This window comes from Rutilus rutilus, assembly GCF_951802725.1.
Source record: "Rutilus rutilus genome assembly, chromosome: 8".
NCBI classification, from domain to species: domain Eukaryota; kingdom Metazoa; phylum Chordata; class Actinopteri; order Cypriniformes; family Leuciscidae; genus Rutilus; species Rutilus rutilus.
The window spans coordinates 14,194,002-14,210,694 of NC_140222.1; the positions used below are offsets into that span (position 1 = coordinate 14,194,002).

General features: G+C 35.6%; 1 protein-coding gene across 3 annotated transcripts; it reads left to right on the forward strand.

The window, feature by feature from the left end:
- Positions 1-4,827: 4,827 nt before the first annotated feature.
- Positions 4,828-10,049, forward strand: LOC311295176 (uncharacterized protein). 3 transcript variants are annotated; one of them, XM_084416417.1, is made up of 6 exons: positions 4,828-4,986; positions 5,574-5,788; positions 7,922-8,251; positions 8,462-8,794; positions 9,040-9,179; positions 9,923-10,049. In XM_084416417.1, exons 3-6 carry the CDS (start codon positions 7,957-7,959, stop codon positions 9,926-9,928), a joined length of 774 nt encoding a protein of 257 aa, XP_084272543.1. In that variant the 5' UTR covers positions 4,828-4,986; positions 5,574-5,788; positions 7,922-7,956; the 3' UTR covers positions 9,929-10,049. The 3 variants fall into 3 exon arrangements, with proteins under 3 accessions (XP_084272543.1, XP_084272542.1, XP_084272541.1); XM_084416416.1 differs by having other exon boundaries at positions 4,828-6,637; XM_084416415.1 differs by lacking the exons at positions 4,828-4,986; positions 5,574-5,788 and having other exon boundaries at positions 7,327-8,251.
- Positions 10,050-16,693: the final 6,644 nt, after the last annotated feature.

Genomic DNA, 16,693 nt, shown 5'->3' on the forward strand with positions numbered 1-16,693 from the left:
TAATGCTGGAGTGGACATTACTGTTACCGGTGTGTGCCTGTGTGTGCGACGTGTGTGTATGTGTGTGTGTGTGTGTGTGTGTGTGTGAGTGTGTGTGTGTGTGTGTGTGTGTGAGAGAGATAGAGAGAGAGAGTGAGAGAGAGAGAGAGAGAGAGAGACAGAGAGAGAGAGAGAGAGAGAGAATACACTCGATATACATCATGATTTGTACATTTCTTGATATGCCGCGCTTGTGCGTAACCTTTACTGTTATTATGTATTATTAGCGAAACAATAAATCAGGTAATCTGGCTTTCATAACTCAGTGCCTAGCCTCTTTAAGACATCACCGCACGTCACTGAGCAGCGGTCTGTTTTCTCTCGTTTTGAATTGTATTGTTTAAAATAAGACATTTCAAGCTTTCTATAGATATTTCTCAGTTCTGTCAGGCAAGTAGGCTACCTTATACGCTGAGTTTCTGTTTATTTGTAAGACGAGCTCCAGTTCACGCGCCGGCGCCTATTGTCTGGTATATTTACTTCTTAATTATTAAATTATTAAATCCTAGCAATTGGTTGATGAAACATTGATGAAACATTGATTAAAATTAAGATATCATTAATACAAAACAAAATTCATTTTTGTTTGAGGTCTCTGTGAACCTGTTTGAGGTCTCTGTGAAACAGTCTTTTAGTGCCGCTTTCAGAGCGCTCAGTTCGCAACATTGTTTTTTCCTCATAAATGCGAACGTGAAAAATAAAATAAAATGAATATGTTCTGTTCTGTGGAGAGCTGACCCTTCTTCATCTGGTGGGTAGTACTTTGGTTTGCAGTTTAATTCACAGAATTACAAAAAATATATTTTGCCACCTAAAAGTTAAAGATTTTTTTGTGTCATGCCCATGGCATGTGTAGCCTATTTCCCTCATATTAAATATAAAACGCATGTGTAGACTTATATTTCTTTATTAAGGGAGTATGGATATATAAATAGTTTCAATATATTGGTAGGCCTATTAAATGCATTTTCTGAGAATTTATATTTCAAGTTTTTTACTGCAAATGTCACGTCCATAACGCTGGAATTGACATCACTTGATTACACATTGTATTACCTTGTTATGATATAGTGACCCATACAATGTGCCAATTGTCAATTGTCATTCAAGGCCAGGACACTTTTTGTACAACCAACGTTGTGCTGAACTTGACAAAATTGATCATGCAGCGGCGGCCAGCAGCTCGTGAGTTTTTTTTTTTTTTTTCTTCAAGGCAGTAGAAGGTTATGGAACTTTTTGCGCGCTTCCACATCCCGCGCAACTACGGATCTCCCAGGAACATTCATTATATATAATATTGCTGCGTACATTTATCCGTGTCGGAGTTCTGTAGCCTACCTAGATGCGCATGGCATGCGCGATCGGTGCGCGATCATGGTCGACTGGACAACGAGATTAAGCAGCTGAACAAGAATAAGGCGGCCTCCTGTATTTTTGCTAGTCGATTTTATTTCATCTAGTGACATGATGGGTTTTTTCTTCGTTCAGGAGATTTTGGGTAACTGACAGATGACTTTGAGCGCTCCGCCAACGGTGTGTGTGTGTGTGTATGTGTGTAGTGTAACCATAGCGACAAAACGACCAACTTTCGGACCCTGCACTTAAGCCTAATTTCGTTTTAAAAAATTTAATTATGTATTTAAAAGTTGCAGAATGGATTCATTTGGAGACTTCGAAATCGGCAGAGATAGGCAGGCAATGCAAAACAAAATCTTACATTGGGAAATAGTGGGGGGGACAAAACTTAGATTTTGAAATGTGGGGGGGACATGTATAATGGCTCCTACGCCCCTGGGCTTATATACACATATCATTTTATTTTGATATATTTAAACACAAAAATGTGATTGATAATTCTACAATATGAAAATGTTTTGGTCATTATTATTATTTTACTTTACAACAGCCCCAGATAGCACACGCACGTCGCGCAGACATCTGTGTGACGTCGTCGTTTTCATCTGGAAGACGTTTATATTAGGGCGTGTGCTCATATGCTTTACGTCGCCGAGACGTCAATGTCAGCTGTTAGAACGACGTCTAGGCTATGTAAATAAGACGTAAATAATTAGAACGTCGGCAATCCGCTCTTTTAAAGATGTTCATCAGATGTCCATACATCTCCAAGACATCTGATTTATGTAGCCTAGACATCGTTTAAAGATATAATTCCTTCCATTAACAAAATTAATTCCCATAAAACACACCCACTACAAATTTTCACGCTGTACGAGAACAAACGCAACTTCAGAAGGCGTTTACCACGTTAAACGCTGCAAACAAAACAATCTAGCAAAGGACAGCGCTAAAATCTAAAGAGAAAACAAAACACTTACAATCTGCTGTCCTCTTCAGTTGCTCGACTGCTTCTTCTAAAAAATACTTGCAAACACGGTAAATATAGCCTACTTTTGCCTGTCTTTGGACATACTCTTCCTGCGTGAGTCTACAGTAAACCACGTGCTGCTGATGCTGCATGGAGAAGACGTGTTGACGAGTTGTGAGGAAACATGTGTTTGAGGTATGTATAAAACAAATATATTTTTAATACTAATTGTGTGACGTTTGTGATCGGTTATATCTTTAAAATTACGTTATGTTGATTGGGTTAGATATGATAATCACCTGTTAGTTAGAAGTTGTTTTGTGCACGTGAAGTAACCACGCTTTCCTGAACCTATAGAATAAAACACGCATTTGCTGTCGTTTTTAGAAATACATTTATTATAGGCAATATATTTATAATTAATCATTTATATTCATTTTTAATTAATTATAAAAGGCCACATTAACAGAACGCAATATTAACATAGGCTATTCAAATAACACACTCTATTACTGGGTGGTTCTTCAACTACGGGCACTTTTGGCCTTGTGAACTTGATGTAAAAAAAAAAAGTGTTCAAATCAAAATTGTCACAGTCTAACAGTTAAATATAACTAGTCTAGTTTAATGATCCATAAGAGAACGCACTTACATTATAAGACAAATTGGTGTTTTTTGACATATTTTCCGATCCGCACTGAACAAATGTCATTTCCATCACATGCAAATATTTGATTATTATTTAAAATTCTTATGATATACATAATTTCTTAACAGTGTAAAACCACTTCCACACATAGTTTTACCAATTTATACCTATATTGCATTTACCATAGATTTGTGGATTAAGTAAATTAATTGTCATGAGGCCCAAACACAAAGCTTACATCCACCACAACCTGAAATATAATATTGCATTGGTTAGATACATTTCAGAAAAATAACTACTTGTGTTATTACATTAAGTGGAACATTATCCCATAAAATATGCAGAATTTTTTAATGAGTGATTCGAATTTTGTACATATTTTTAAAAAAGTTATGAGGTGGTGGAAATGACTGGGTGTTGTGGAAATGGCAATGAATGGACGTCCATGTAGAAAAACAGAAAACATTTAGTTGAAACCCATTTAACAAATCATTAGTTATTAGTTATTAGTCTGTTTGGTTCCATAACCAGATGAACAGTTACAGTCTTACTGTAAACAACTTTAACCACAAATAGTGAGACCTTTATCCAGTTGACCTCTGCAGCATCTTAAAAATAGATGAAAAGGCATTTAAAAATATATATATTTGAATAAATGCATTAGTGTTGTACATTTCAATAAATAAAATATTCATATAGCCACTCAATCTAAGAATTCCACCTTGTAAGCATAAATGTCATTTCCACCACACCTTTGTCATTTCCACCCAAGAAGGTAATGTGGTGGAAATGTGGTGGAAATGACGGTGGTGGAAATGATAGTCCTACAGTATTTTGTAAAAAAATCCAAGCTAGTATTACATATTAGCTATGAATTGGTAGTTAGCATTGCATGCATGCAAAATACATCTATTTGTGTTAAAAAATCAATTTATTTACAAACTCATTTATTGTTACGCCATGTTTGGAAATGACATACAATAAAAATATTTTCATTTTAAGCAACATTTACCTTGAGTTTTCTTCTCCAAGTTTCTGAAGAAATTTTAAATCTCCTCCATGTCAGACATGTGCTGTCATGTCATTGTTCATCTCCATAGAAACCCAAACAATCTTTCAAAAAAACTTTTTAAAGGGACATTACAGCGTTGTGGTGGAAATGACGGCAATACTGTGGTGGGACAACTACATTTTGTATATAAAATCACATTAATAGTTGTCTGGCCTTAAATACGTCAATTATGTTTTGATTCTTTTACTGAAACTTTATTCAGTCATAATAAAAAAAAAAAGATAAATAATTTTTTTACACTTCTTTTTCATTATTGAAGATCAAAAGTCTGGGTGTGGGACAAGCACAAAACAGCAATATTTGCATGTATAATGATGTTTAAAAAGGTGAAAAAATCATCGTAGACTACCGGTAAAAAGTTCCTAAAGTACTTTCATTGTAAATTTAACTAAGTGTTAATTTTTCAAAATTAAATGTTTTTTATAAAATATGATCAAAGGACATGAAAGTGCCCGTAGTCTAAGAATTGCCCTACTACAATACACAAATATTAATAACATAAATTACACCCTCCCTGGGGCCAAGCATAGGAAATCTTTGATGTATTTCTCTGCCTCTGCTTCCGTTGGCGACAGCAGGACGGGATTCCTCATGGCTGAAGGGAACATAAGAAAAGAAAATACTATGACCCCTTTAAGGCCGGACAAGTAGTTTGTTGAGGGTTTATGTATAAAGAAGGACTACACGTCTTTGCACATATATTCAAACATGCATATGTAGCGGGTGATATCAAGGCAGTAAAGTATGAATCAAGGGGGTGTGGTTAGCCAAGTATAAATATCAGGGGTAGGAACGAAAAAGAGTAGGTGCGTTTGTTTCTGGCCGGCGGAAATAAATCAACACTCGTGGTGTTCGTATGCGAGAGGTTCACATGTGAATTTGTTTGGATCTTGGAGACAGGTATGAGTTGATTTAAAGTATTAATTTGTCTTAATATGGGGTGATTGTTTTAATACGAATAATAAAGGTATTTTAATGTTTGTATTTTCAGCTCTACGGAGCCCATTTGTTGCTCTTGTTGTATTTGATTTTTTTTGGTTTCGTTTGTTTGTTTGTTTTGGGTATATTGTCTAGTCCGCCCAGGCGCTTGAGCTGGTAATCGGGCCCAAAAGAAATGGGAAAGGCCCTTGGGGCGGACTAGTTTTCTTTTCCTTTTTTTTGTTGTTTGTATATTGTTTGTTCCCCCACTATTTATTATTGCAGCATGAGGATGCTACTGGTCTAGTGTTTGAACAGAGGAGCTATTTTTGCATGTATTTTACTTTGAGTTAACTGAGTGATTCACAAGTTTTTGTTTAATGAATTTAACTTATGGGTTTGTTTTGATTCTTTGATTTCCTTTTGCTTTGTGATGTAAAGGCTCCTTCTGTTCAGGTAGTTTGTGATGAAAGCATCCTCGTGTGTGAGATATATCTTTGTGTAAGCCAAAAATAAATCTTGGGTATTTTTCTATATAATGAACCTGAGTCGTGCTTTGTTTACTTTAGGGTGGGTCCTGTAACACATAGCCTACCTATGGACTGAACGCGTGATGTGCATGAGCGCAGAGATAACTGATAATTGCACCTTGGAAACTATTTTGGGGAGTGGAATTGAGTCGTTATTGCCAGTATGTATTGTTACATTCCTGACTAGCTTCCTCGTTTGTCTTCGGTCATGTGACATCGGTCATCATCGCTCTACATTCCATTCAGGCTGTCAGGTTAGTTTCACTTACTGTACTAGTTTTACAAGTACGCCCTTAAAGCGGCACACTCTTATGAATTAGAATAGCCATTCATTTTCTGTGGGGAAAATGTCGCTTCTATTTTTGCTCTCGGTGATCTTGATTTCAATCGACCACGGTAAGACAATAATTGTTACAATCTCTTTTCCGGCGTTGCACCGATTTATTTGAACTGGACTCATGTATCGTAGTGATGATGGGAGGATTATTATCGGGTGACAACAAATCATAGAATCAGCCCTATCTGTTTCAGTGGCGTTAAAATTAGAACTTTGTAAATGACTTCGTATAAAAACCAAGCACACAGACATAAGATAAGAAAATACAGGAGTGTCACAAAACCAACAACAAACTAGACCGAAGTGACAGAACCCTGACAAACTGTTATGATACTGTTAGTAAATATTATTTTACATCAGCAGTGTTTCCCCTACCATTATATAAGGGGGGCGCCCCGCCCTCCTAACGGCTCCCCCCGCCCCCCTTGGAGGTCAAGTAAATTTGATTTGATTTTCTTTATAGCGACAGATTACAATTTGTAAACCTAAAAAAAACCTAAATGGCCCTTAAGTAATATGTTATTTATCTTATTTCCACGATGGCATGTCTTTTCTGTCTGTGTTTACAATTATCCCAATGAGTGCGCACACTCACACACAAACAAACACTTGCGTCACATACAGTTGAGCACTAGCGGACAGAGAGCACGCGGCTGGAAATGTGTCGCTGAACTGAAGATGGCAATACTCGCTCTACTGCGAGTAGCAGCCGGAGTAGCTCTCCTGCTCCAAGTCTAACGCCCGTTTCACATATATTTCGTTTGCGGTGAGTATTTTTTTTTTCCGTACCCATGTTAACAGAGCTTTCACACTGCACGAGGATGCAGTCCGTCGATGATCGATCTGTTCCAGTTGCGGTGCGTATACAGCAGTGCAGAGATCGTTTCTGCACCGAGTCTATTTCTGCTGTGCTGCAAGTGCAAACGCTGAATTAAAGTGACAGCGCATGTTTCGTGGTCAAAATGAACACCGATTGACCTGAAAATGTAGTAATCTCACCATAAGTGCGATTAATTAAATAAAATGTAGTAATCTCACCATAAATGTATTTAATTAATTACTACTTTTTTCACTTTAAGACTGAGTTAAAGCAAGGAAAACTACAATTTACCTCAACAAGGCGACATAATGAACAACACTCGTCTTATTCGTGGAGGTGGAAAAACAAGTTCTTTGTGACATGCAAGATTTATTGTATTAAAATTTAAATACAAAAGATTTTAATATAAGTACATGGTTAAATATTTTACCACTTGCTTGAGCAACTTAATATATAATTATATAGAAGTAATGTATTGAATAATACATTGTTTAAATTGTGTTTACGTGAACGCGCGTTCACAGCAGTGGTGCGTCTGACAGGATTATTCTCTCCAATAAATGCATCATAGAAATAAAAACTTCTCATAAAAAAAGCCCATTTAAAATTTATATATATATTGGTTAGTATTTATAAATCTTTTTTTAGTTGTTAGTTGTTAGTTAAAAAATAAAACTATTTAAGCTCTGGTCCATTAATATTAACAAATACTTCTATAAATTTAACAAAGGTTATTTGAAAAAGTCAATTTTTGACTTTTTGACCCCCCCCCCCAACCTGTAAACCTAGGGGAAACACTGCATCAGTGCATCAAAGGTAGCTTGAATGTAATGTGAGTGAGCTTCTTCCAATTGAATAAAAGGTAATGTAGCCTAAAAATGTTATTTACGGGGAGAACTAAACAGATTTTGAAGAAAGGGTCTAGATTATGAGTCTTGATGCTGTGGAAAATAGCATAATTTTCTGAAATATTTTTTATGGGTACTATTCATCTATGTAATACATTATGAGTCTATGCAAATGTTTGATTATGAAAATGTGTATTGGGTGTGTGTAGATCATCCATGAGACTCATATGTTTGTCTGATGAGTGAAAGTTTAAATCAAAACTTCTTCTGCTGTATGTTACATTATGAATCCAGACATGTTTCTCTGCTCAAATCTGTATGATCTGTTAGATAATAACAGTTGCAAAGTTTTGTTTTTGTATGTTAACTGTTTCTTCTCCAGGTGCCTCTGGTGTTGGTTCAGATGAAGTGTCAGTGATGGAGGGAGATTCAGTCACTCTAAACACTGGTGTTATTACAACTCGACAAGACGATTTTAGATGGTATTATAATGGCATTCGCATCGCTCAGATCAATGGAGATATTAATAAGACCTGTACAGATGTTAAGTGTAATGAAGGCACTGAGAGATTCAGAGACAGACTGAAGCTGGATCATCAGACTGGATCTCTGACCATCATGAACATCACAAACACTGACTCTGGAGTTTATGAACTGAAGATCATCAGCAGCAGCAGGAACAGTGACAAGATCTTCAGTGTTACTGTCCAAGGTGAGTCATTTAAAAACGTTTAAATGCAGTTTATATATTTTTAAAGCACATTGTTAATGTGTGTTCATATGCACAAACCAAAATGTTTCTTTTCAGATCTAAAGTCAAGAAAGGGCTTATCCAAAGTCATGTTCACAGTTCTCTCATGTTGTACAGTTTTAGTTTGTTTTCAGCAAAAGATCCTCCAGCATCTGTTGGTTTGTGTTTCAGGTGTTTCTGCTGCTGAAATAGATGAAGTGAAGAGAAAAAAGGGAGAATCCGTCACTTTTCATCCTCCTGTAGCAAGAAAACCAAATGATGTGATGAGGTGGTATTTTAATGAGATTCTCATCGCTGAAATCACTGGAGATCTCATCGATATCTGCACAGATGTTCAGTGTAAAGAGAGATTCAGAGACAGACTGAAGCTGGATCATCAGACTGGATCTCTGATCATCAGGAACACCAGAAACACAGACTCTGGAGAATATAAACTACAGATCAACATCTTCAACAGCAGCTTCAGCATCAGCAGAGTGAAGAGATTCAATCTTTCTGTCATTGGTGAGTGTATAATTCAGTCTTTCAATGCATTTCTTTGAGGAATTAAAAACAGTTCAATATTTTTGAAATGTTGAGTTGACTTTTGAGGTTTGCCCAATAACACTTTGACTAATGTTATTAACTTGATAACTTGAAAAAAATGTTTCCTGTTGATACAGCTGATGATCAATATAGAAGGGTCAAAAAAAAAAAAGTACTGGTTGGATTATCATTCACAATAATTACTGTCTCTGTATCTGTTCCAGGTTCAGGTTTGTCTTCAGGAGCTGTTGCAGGAATAATTGTTGCTGTTCTGCTGGTTTCTGCTGTTGCTGCTGGTGTGATTAACTATCGTCGCCCCAGGAGATATACTCTAGCCTCACGGAAACCATGCAGCAGTACCAATGTAAGTATTTAATATCAGATGATTTAGCAAGATATATGAGATTTACTGTGCAAAAACAAAGTTTTTTATTCTGGATTTCATATAAATGTAAATAAAATGTAACAAATGTGAATGTGAAATGTTATCTTTTTTGCTCGTCTAACAGTACAGAAGCAGATATTCACTGGTTAAACAGTCAAAACAATCAAAAACACCAATAACTCCCAAATAAACATTTTGTTCATTTCTTGTTTGTGTAACTGAAACATCAATCCTTCTCATCACTTTTACTGTCACGTTTTAGGTTTTGTTCACTGTAAAAAGTGAACAGTTGGATCAACTTAAGTTTTTTTTTTGAAATTAAGTTTTCTCAACTTAAATTATCATGTTTTTCACGATAAACGTGATAATTTAAGTTGAGAACTTAATTTCTTTAGGTGTTACCAATTAAAGTAATTTTTTAAAGTTGATCCAACTGTTCACTTTTTACAGTGGTTCTTGTTCTTGTCATTGTCATGTTTCTGTGTCTTGTTAATGTGATTCCCTGTTTGTCATGTGATTTTGTCATGTGTCTTGGTCAGTTCTTATTGTTGCACTATGGTGGTTGTTCTGTTCCCGAGTCTTGTTCCTGTTCCTGAGTCTGAGTTTGTATTTGTGATGTTTTGAGGTTTTTTTATAAAAGACTGCTGCACTTGGATCCTGTTTCCTCCTCTGCTTCAACCAAACGTAACAGTAACCTTCTGTGAATCTGTATTTTCTTACAGGAGTAATAGCCCATCACCTGATCCTGATGTCATCCAGGAGGATGATGCTGACAGTAACCCATCACCTGATCCCGATGTCGTCCAGGAGGATGATGCTGACAGTAACCCATCACCTGATCCCGATGTCATCCAGGAGGATGATGCTGACAGTAACCCATCACCTGATCCCGATGTCGTCCAGGAGGATGATGCTGACAGTAACCCATCACCTGATCCCGATGTCATCCAGGAGGATGATGCTGACAGTAACCCATCACCTGATCCCGATGTCGTCCAGGAGGATGATGCTGACAGTAACCCATCACCTGATCCCGATGACGTCCAGGACGATGATGCTGATAACCCATCACATGATCCCAATGCCAATCCTTTGGATGACATGGAACATCGTCAGACTCATGCCGAGGCTCCCAATAAAACAATGGACACTGAAGAGAGTTAGGAAGATTGAGAGAAGAGGATCAGCTTAAACTCTCATCGCTCAGAGTAATTGCGTCACGATTCCAAGATTTCAGCAGTCGGCACCAATAACAGTAAACATTTCACCTGTTACATACCAATTTAACCAATTTCACGAGTTCACACTTATATATAATTAGATAGAGTAAAGGTTTATGTGTGTTTGGTGGCGTGCTGTCCGGGGGAGAGGCTCCAAGCTCGAGATTTGGCCCAGAGTATTCCCCGCTGGCAGGAATAGTTAGATCTAGAAGTGTGGAGACGGGGTGGTGGAGGGATGCTGATAAACTGTCAGTGAACAGAGGTAATTCTGCTGTATATATATATATATATATATATATATATATTACATGGCTTGGTTGAATTAGAATGTAGAATGCGTTCTGTTATTTTCTCCGCTTCGCGTCGGGCTCCTAAACAGCCTGTCGGGGTTGTATTCGCTATTACAACCGCCTCGCTATACATTATCCCTTACATATACACCTCTTATCATTGATTAACTGAATGCTCCCCACTTGTGTTAATTATCTGAACACGCTCCTCCCGAACTTTATTAAAAGTCATAAATGTTAAATGATATATTAACAAATTTAGCGTATATGAGCGATAAAGTAAGAAACAGAGCAACAGTTTTCAGCAGTAGATCAGCGAGTGCTTGAGGTTTAGAGGTTTATTAAAGCTGTTACAGTGATCCAGACACAAACAGTGAGTGATTATCTCGGTTTCTTAACATTTGCACTATAATGCTGATCTGGTTTGACATCTCAGTTATTTTGTCCCGTCTGTTTACTTCCTCTTATAACTGATAGAACTGTTTTTTATAATTACCTCAACAAGACAAGCATTATGACCAATATTTTCCTCCTCAACACAAAGACAGTCTGCACTACTGATACTGTAGGTATTTTACTGGTATTGTTGCTGTTACTGGAAATGTCTGGTATTTTTATGTTGCCAATATTTATGGTTTAAACAATTACATTAACCCTTACTTATCTACCTTCATCAGAAAACACACTCCAGCACCTAGACTGAAACCAAAACCAGCTTTAAGACGCTTGAAATATATTTATTTATTTTAAAGTTGGTGAAACACTCAGGTATTTATTCTGTGCCTTTAACTGGACTCATGTATGATACAGTCTGTGTTAAATGTTGCTGCGTTAAACCTGAGAAATACTTATGGAAGAGTGTTACAGCCATAATAACACACAAATGTGTTTATACTTGAAATCTTCATACATTAGGTATATAGATATTTATCTTCATGGTTGAAATGTGCAAAAATGAAGTTCACCTGAAGTTGTGAGGAAACATCTGTGACATTTTATGAGGTGCTGATTCATTCTTTCATTTTATCTGTTGGCATGTGAGGCGATGAAGACCTTCTCGTGTCTTTTTCAGTAATATTGAACTGTGATTGTCGAGTGTGATTTTGTTTTGTTTTTGTTTTAAACTCATGGAATTATTGTATTTTACTGATATGTTTATTAGAATATTATGACTGATTTATGGAGACGATTGCCTTCACTTTAATACTGTTTTTCCAGTCTATCCTTCAGCTTTAAACTTGTGGTATTCCTTTCTTCTTTGGCAGCAATCTTGATCCCTTGTTCCTGTTTTTGGATTTTTCTTTTTGTCTGGTGCTCATTGTAAATGTATAAATCAACAGAGGTGTTTCATGATTTTCATATGTCAGTAAATATTTTGAGAAAAGCCATTTAAGTGCCAAAGCTAATATATGCTAAACTCCTCTCAAAAGCTTTTATCACAGATCTAATCATAAATCAATAAGAACTGGACATAATTGACAAAATTGTTTTTTTGTTTTTTTAATTAGCTGTTTTAATGAGACCAATATTGTGTTTATTGCATTCTGGGCAGAATATCTCCTTATCTTGTACATCAGCCAAGGGGAAAAGTGCCTAGAAGTAAACCCACAAAAACACTTGTCTTCTTTTCTGAAACTAGCAAATCAACGTGACACATCTTTGTGTGTTTTTGTGATAAATATTATTAAAAATATGATTCATTCATAACATCTGGAATCTATGCGTCTCTAAAATATTTTTGTAATCAGAAATATCTAAGCAAATATTGAATCATAGTTATAGGAATTTCATCATTGATGCACTACTTTCATTAGCAGCTTTATAATGGTTGTTGTTATGTCTTGTGATGTCATGTTTTTTTGGCGTGAACAGTATATCTTTAAAAGTGTTTGCTTTACTCTCCTCAACCATGATTAATTGATGCATTTAAATGCCGTGAAGTATTTTTATAATAAAAGACAAAATTTAATCTGTTCCATCATATAAAGCGATCAAGTCTCTTCAGAAAATTTGGACTAAACTGCCTGGTTCATATAGATTAGTTTTTATTAACTTTTGAAGCGACAGATAAATAGTTCTGTGGGCAGTCAATGGAGGGACAGAAATCTCTCAGATTTCATTTAAAATATCTTCATTCTTAAGATGAACAAATGTGTTGTGGCTTTGGAACAACATGAGGTTGAGTAAATTATATCGGTTTCATTTTTGATTTATCTATCCCTTTATCATAACTTGCTGCGGAGCAGGAAAGAAAGAAAGAAAATTCCTGTTTGATAGTAAACCCATGTTGCATAACCTGCTGTCTGGGCATTTTATCTGGGAATGTCAGCAAAACAAGCGCAGACACAACTAGTCATAAACAACTTTCAGTTTGCATTTATACAGAAGAACACATATTTACTTGTGCATTTACACAGACAAAAGCTTTTATTTCCACAGAATCAGGGCTGTGTGACTACTGTAAAATGAGGGTCTTTATTTTGCTCTTAGTGTGTGTGTGTAGAGAGTGGTACGTGCAAATAGGTGCAAAATTAATTTGTTACAACGTCCTTTTCGAAGATAATGAAACAAAAAGTGAGTGTGAACATGACGCTGTCAGGTGTAATCATTTTTAGCTATTGCTGTTTTAAATCTCTATGGTTTAGGATGAAATTGTTATTTTATGAGGTTGCTGTTACAGATTTGCGTGCAAAATTGTGTCCTGGTCATTTATTCTGAATCACTATTAATATTTAAGAGGAATATTCAAAATAATCTGAATTGTTCTGTTAAATCAGTCTAACACTTTCAATTGCTGATAAATCGGATTCTATAATTGCATTTGAAATAAAAAGGCATTGATACTGTACAATTAAAAAGAAATGAATAAAAAACATGAGGTAATATGGTGGAAAATAGCCATAAACTAATTTACACCGGGGTCTGGGGTTGATAAACGAGTAATGGTCTCTGTGTGGGAAGGCGATGTGTATGAAGAGGTGTTTGTGAGTGATAAGAGCATAAATGTGTAAATGATGTTCTTCTGCTGTTTGATTTCATGTGTCGAATTGAAGGCAATTTTGTTGCAGCATTCAGACAACAATACATAAAAAGTACATGACAATGCATACACCTTTAAGAATCTTATCTACTTTCTTCCCAACAAATACTCAATTTAAGAGCTCTACAGATGAATAACACTGTCCAGACTGATTTGTTCTAATGCTCGATAATCTAAAACGAATGCAAGAATAGCAAAAAAGCACAGCACTTTCCTGTTATATAATTGTGTTCAGCTTATATTTAACTTTCTGTCTTCTTCAGGTGTTCATGGTGTTAGTGAACATGAAGTGAATGTGGCAAAGGGAGTTTCAGTCTCTCTAAACACGGATGTTACAACAGACCAACAAGAAGAGATTAGATGGTAAATGACATTCCAAACATGGATATTTTTCTAACAAAAACCCATTGCTTTCACTTCAGAAGGCCTTTATTAACCCATTGAGTCATGTGGTTTGACCTTCAATGCAAATTAACAAATAAATGAAGTATAACAATATAAGCAAAGCAATATTACAGTCAATATATGTTGCAATGTTGTATTTTTCTTCTTTCTGTTTTTGGATAATGTTGCACTTACATTTTTGAAGATTTAAAAATATATATATTGTTCTGTATACGTTTTGTATATGCAATTGTATTTTTGTATGTAGTCTGGTATACTTATGTATGTAAATGTTAATGTAGGCTATGGGTTTTTAAACTATTGAAGTATATGCATTTTCAAATGATTTAAAACTGAAGACTGGAGTAATGATGCTGAAAATCCAGCTTTGATCCTAGGGTTAAATTACATTTTACAATATATTCACAAGAAAACAGCAATTAACTCCTATACCTTATTCTGTCATGATCCTGAGTAGTTGCTATAAGGCACATAGTGTCAAAATGATTTACGACTTTGACCTTTGACCTTTTTGACAGGTTGAACTTCCGGTGACCCTATGATTGATGGGTTGAACTTCCGGAATGCGGTCATGGGATTAACCTATTGACCCCTCCCAGGCATCGATCATGTTTTTTGACAGTTAGTTTTGAACTATGACCTATCTAGTCCTAAATCATAGTTTTGAAGGAAAGTTTTAGACGTGTAGTTTGACAGATGTTTTTTGAAGGTTTGTTTGAACTTTGTCCAAGTTATATGTGTGTGTGCGTGTGTAGTTATAAGGCTTGTGCCTGCGCTCCCTCCCACCCTTGCATTCCTCAGCAATGCGGTCAGTTATTTCACATTTATATATAAAAGGTTTGGTTTCAACCAAGGTTGAAAAAACATTAAGTTATTTCACATTCATATGTAAAACATTCTTTATATAATTTATATAATATAAATTATATAATAATTCTCATGCTAAAGTTCTTTTTAAAAGTAATATAAATATCTTATTGATCCAATTATTTTAGATGAATAAAAGTAAAAATGAAATGCTTACTAAAACCAATGATTAAAGTTTTAGACGAATAAAAGAATATAAAATGACAGACTTAAAATTAACACATCAATGTCCATACCATTGATGTCCACAAAAATAAAAAATGACTGAGTTAAAATTAACACATCAATGTCCATACCACTGATGCCCACAAAAATAATTAAAGTTGAAAAAAACATACCTTTAAAAGTGTATAATATAAAATAAAATAATTTAACTATGGTTGAAAAACATACCTTTAAAATAAAAAGCTTACTGAAACCAATCGTTTTAGATGAATGAATTCATCTTACCTTTATTTTAGAGAGAACCTACAGCTTGTGAAACGGGCTCGCAGCTCCATCTGTTGGACTCTCTCTGAATCGACGATCAGAATGAGACATGGTCAATGTTATGTTAGGGTTAAAATGATTTTCAAATTATAATCCAAAAACTTTAAAAGTTGCAATAGAGTTGTTAAATTATTAAAAGTGCTGAAAATACTGTTTTTCCCGAATGAGCTTACCCCGTCTCAAAACATAAGGCAGCCGCGCGCGCGTGCCTGTAGGCGCGCGCTCTCTCCGTCTCAGCTCTGACCCCCCTCCTTTTCCTCAGTGGAACTGTGAAGTCTATCTCGCCCTCACTAAAGTTGAAAAACATTCTATTCTTTTAACGGGTTATAAAAAAATATATACTGCAAGCAATTGTTTCAGATAAACAAAATCCATTCTACATGTTTAGAAACTTACAACTCTTGAACATGTAAGAAGCTCTTAAGAGAGAGAGCTGAAGGCGGTGTTTTCACATCACCTTTGTGACCTGCCGCGCTCCAAAAATCCCCCCACCTGTCTGTGTATGCATGCCACCGTTCACTTTTGTCTGAATTTACTTCAAAATCATAAATAATATCTTTAAAGATGTTGTTAATTAAAACCATCCTATATCATGCAGGAGTACCGTGTTTTTGACAGTTTTCTGACGGTTCTATCTATGAATTACGGTTGGTCCGTGTCTAGCATCTCTTGTGCCCCCGAATTTATGGTGACACCTGTGACCCTGGTCCATTTCCACGAATTTCAACGATTAATTCATAGAACAAGGATGACACCTAGTGGTCACTCAACACCGATTTCTTTCATATACTCGCCTTTATAAATGCATTTTGATAAGTTCAAAGCATCACTTGCACTAAAAAACTTTGGAGAGTCTCCAAGACAATCACTTGCCCCAAAAACTTTCCGGATGGAGAAGACAATGGATAAACGTGAGTTTTTTTTTCTCTTTCTCATTTCATGCTATGCTGATTTATTTTACCAGCTGTTAGTGATTTTTAAATACTTACTTTAATTGATCAAAGTATGTTATGCTTTTTTTACAGTCTATGATGTTATGGCGTCTTTAAACCATATTTCATTTCAATACTGTTTTAAACATCGATTACTGTTGATTCATATAAATTATGCTATGTTGTTTTAACAGATTGGTTAAAAGTATGCTATATGCTGTTTTTTACCATAATTCATTACTGTAATATG

Coding starts and splice junctions, on each gene's coding strand:
- LOC311295176 (XM_084416415.1), top strand. CDS start 7,900: ATGTTAACTGTTTCTTCTCCAGGTGCCTCTGGTGTTGGTTCAGATGAA. Junction 8,252..8,461: donor CTTCAGTGTTACTGTCCAAG/GTGAGTCATTTA, acceptor TTTGTGTTTCAG/GTGTTTCTGCTGCTGAAATA. Junction 8,795..9,039: donor ATTCAATCTTTCTGTCATTG/GTGAGTGTATAA, acceptor TATCTGTTCCAG/GTTCAGGTTTGTCTTCAGGA.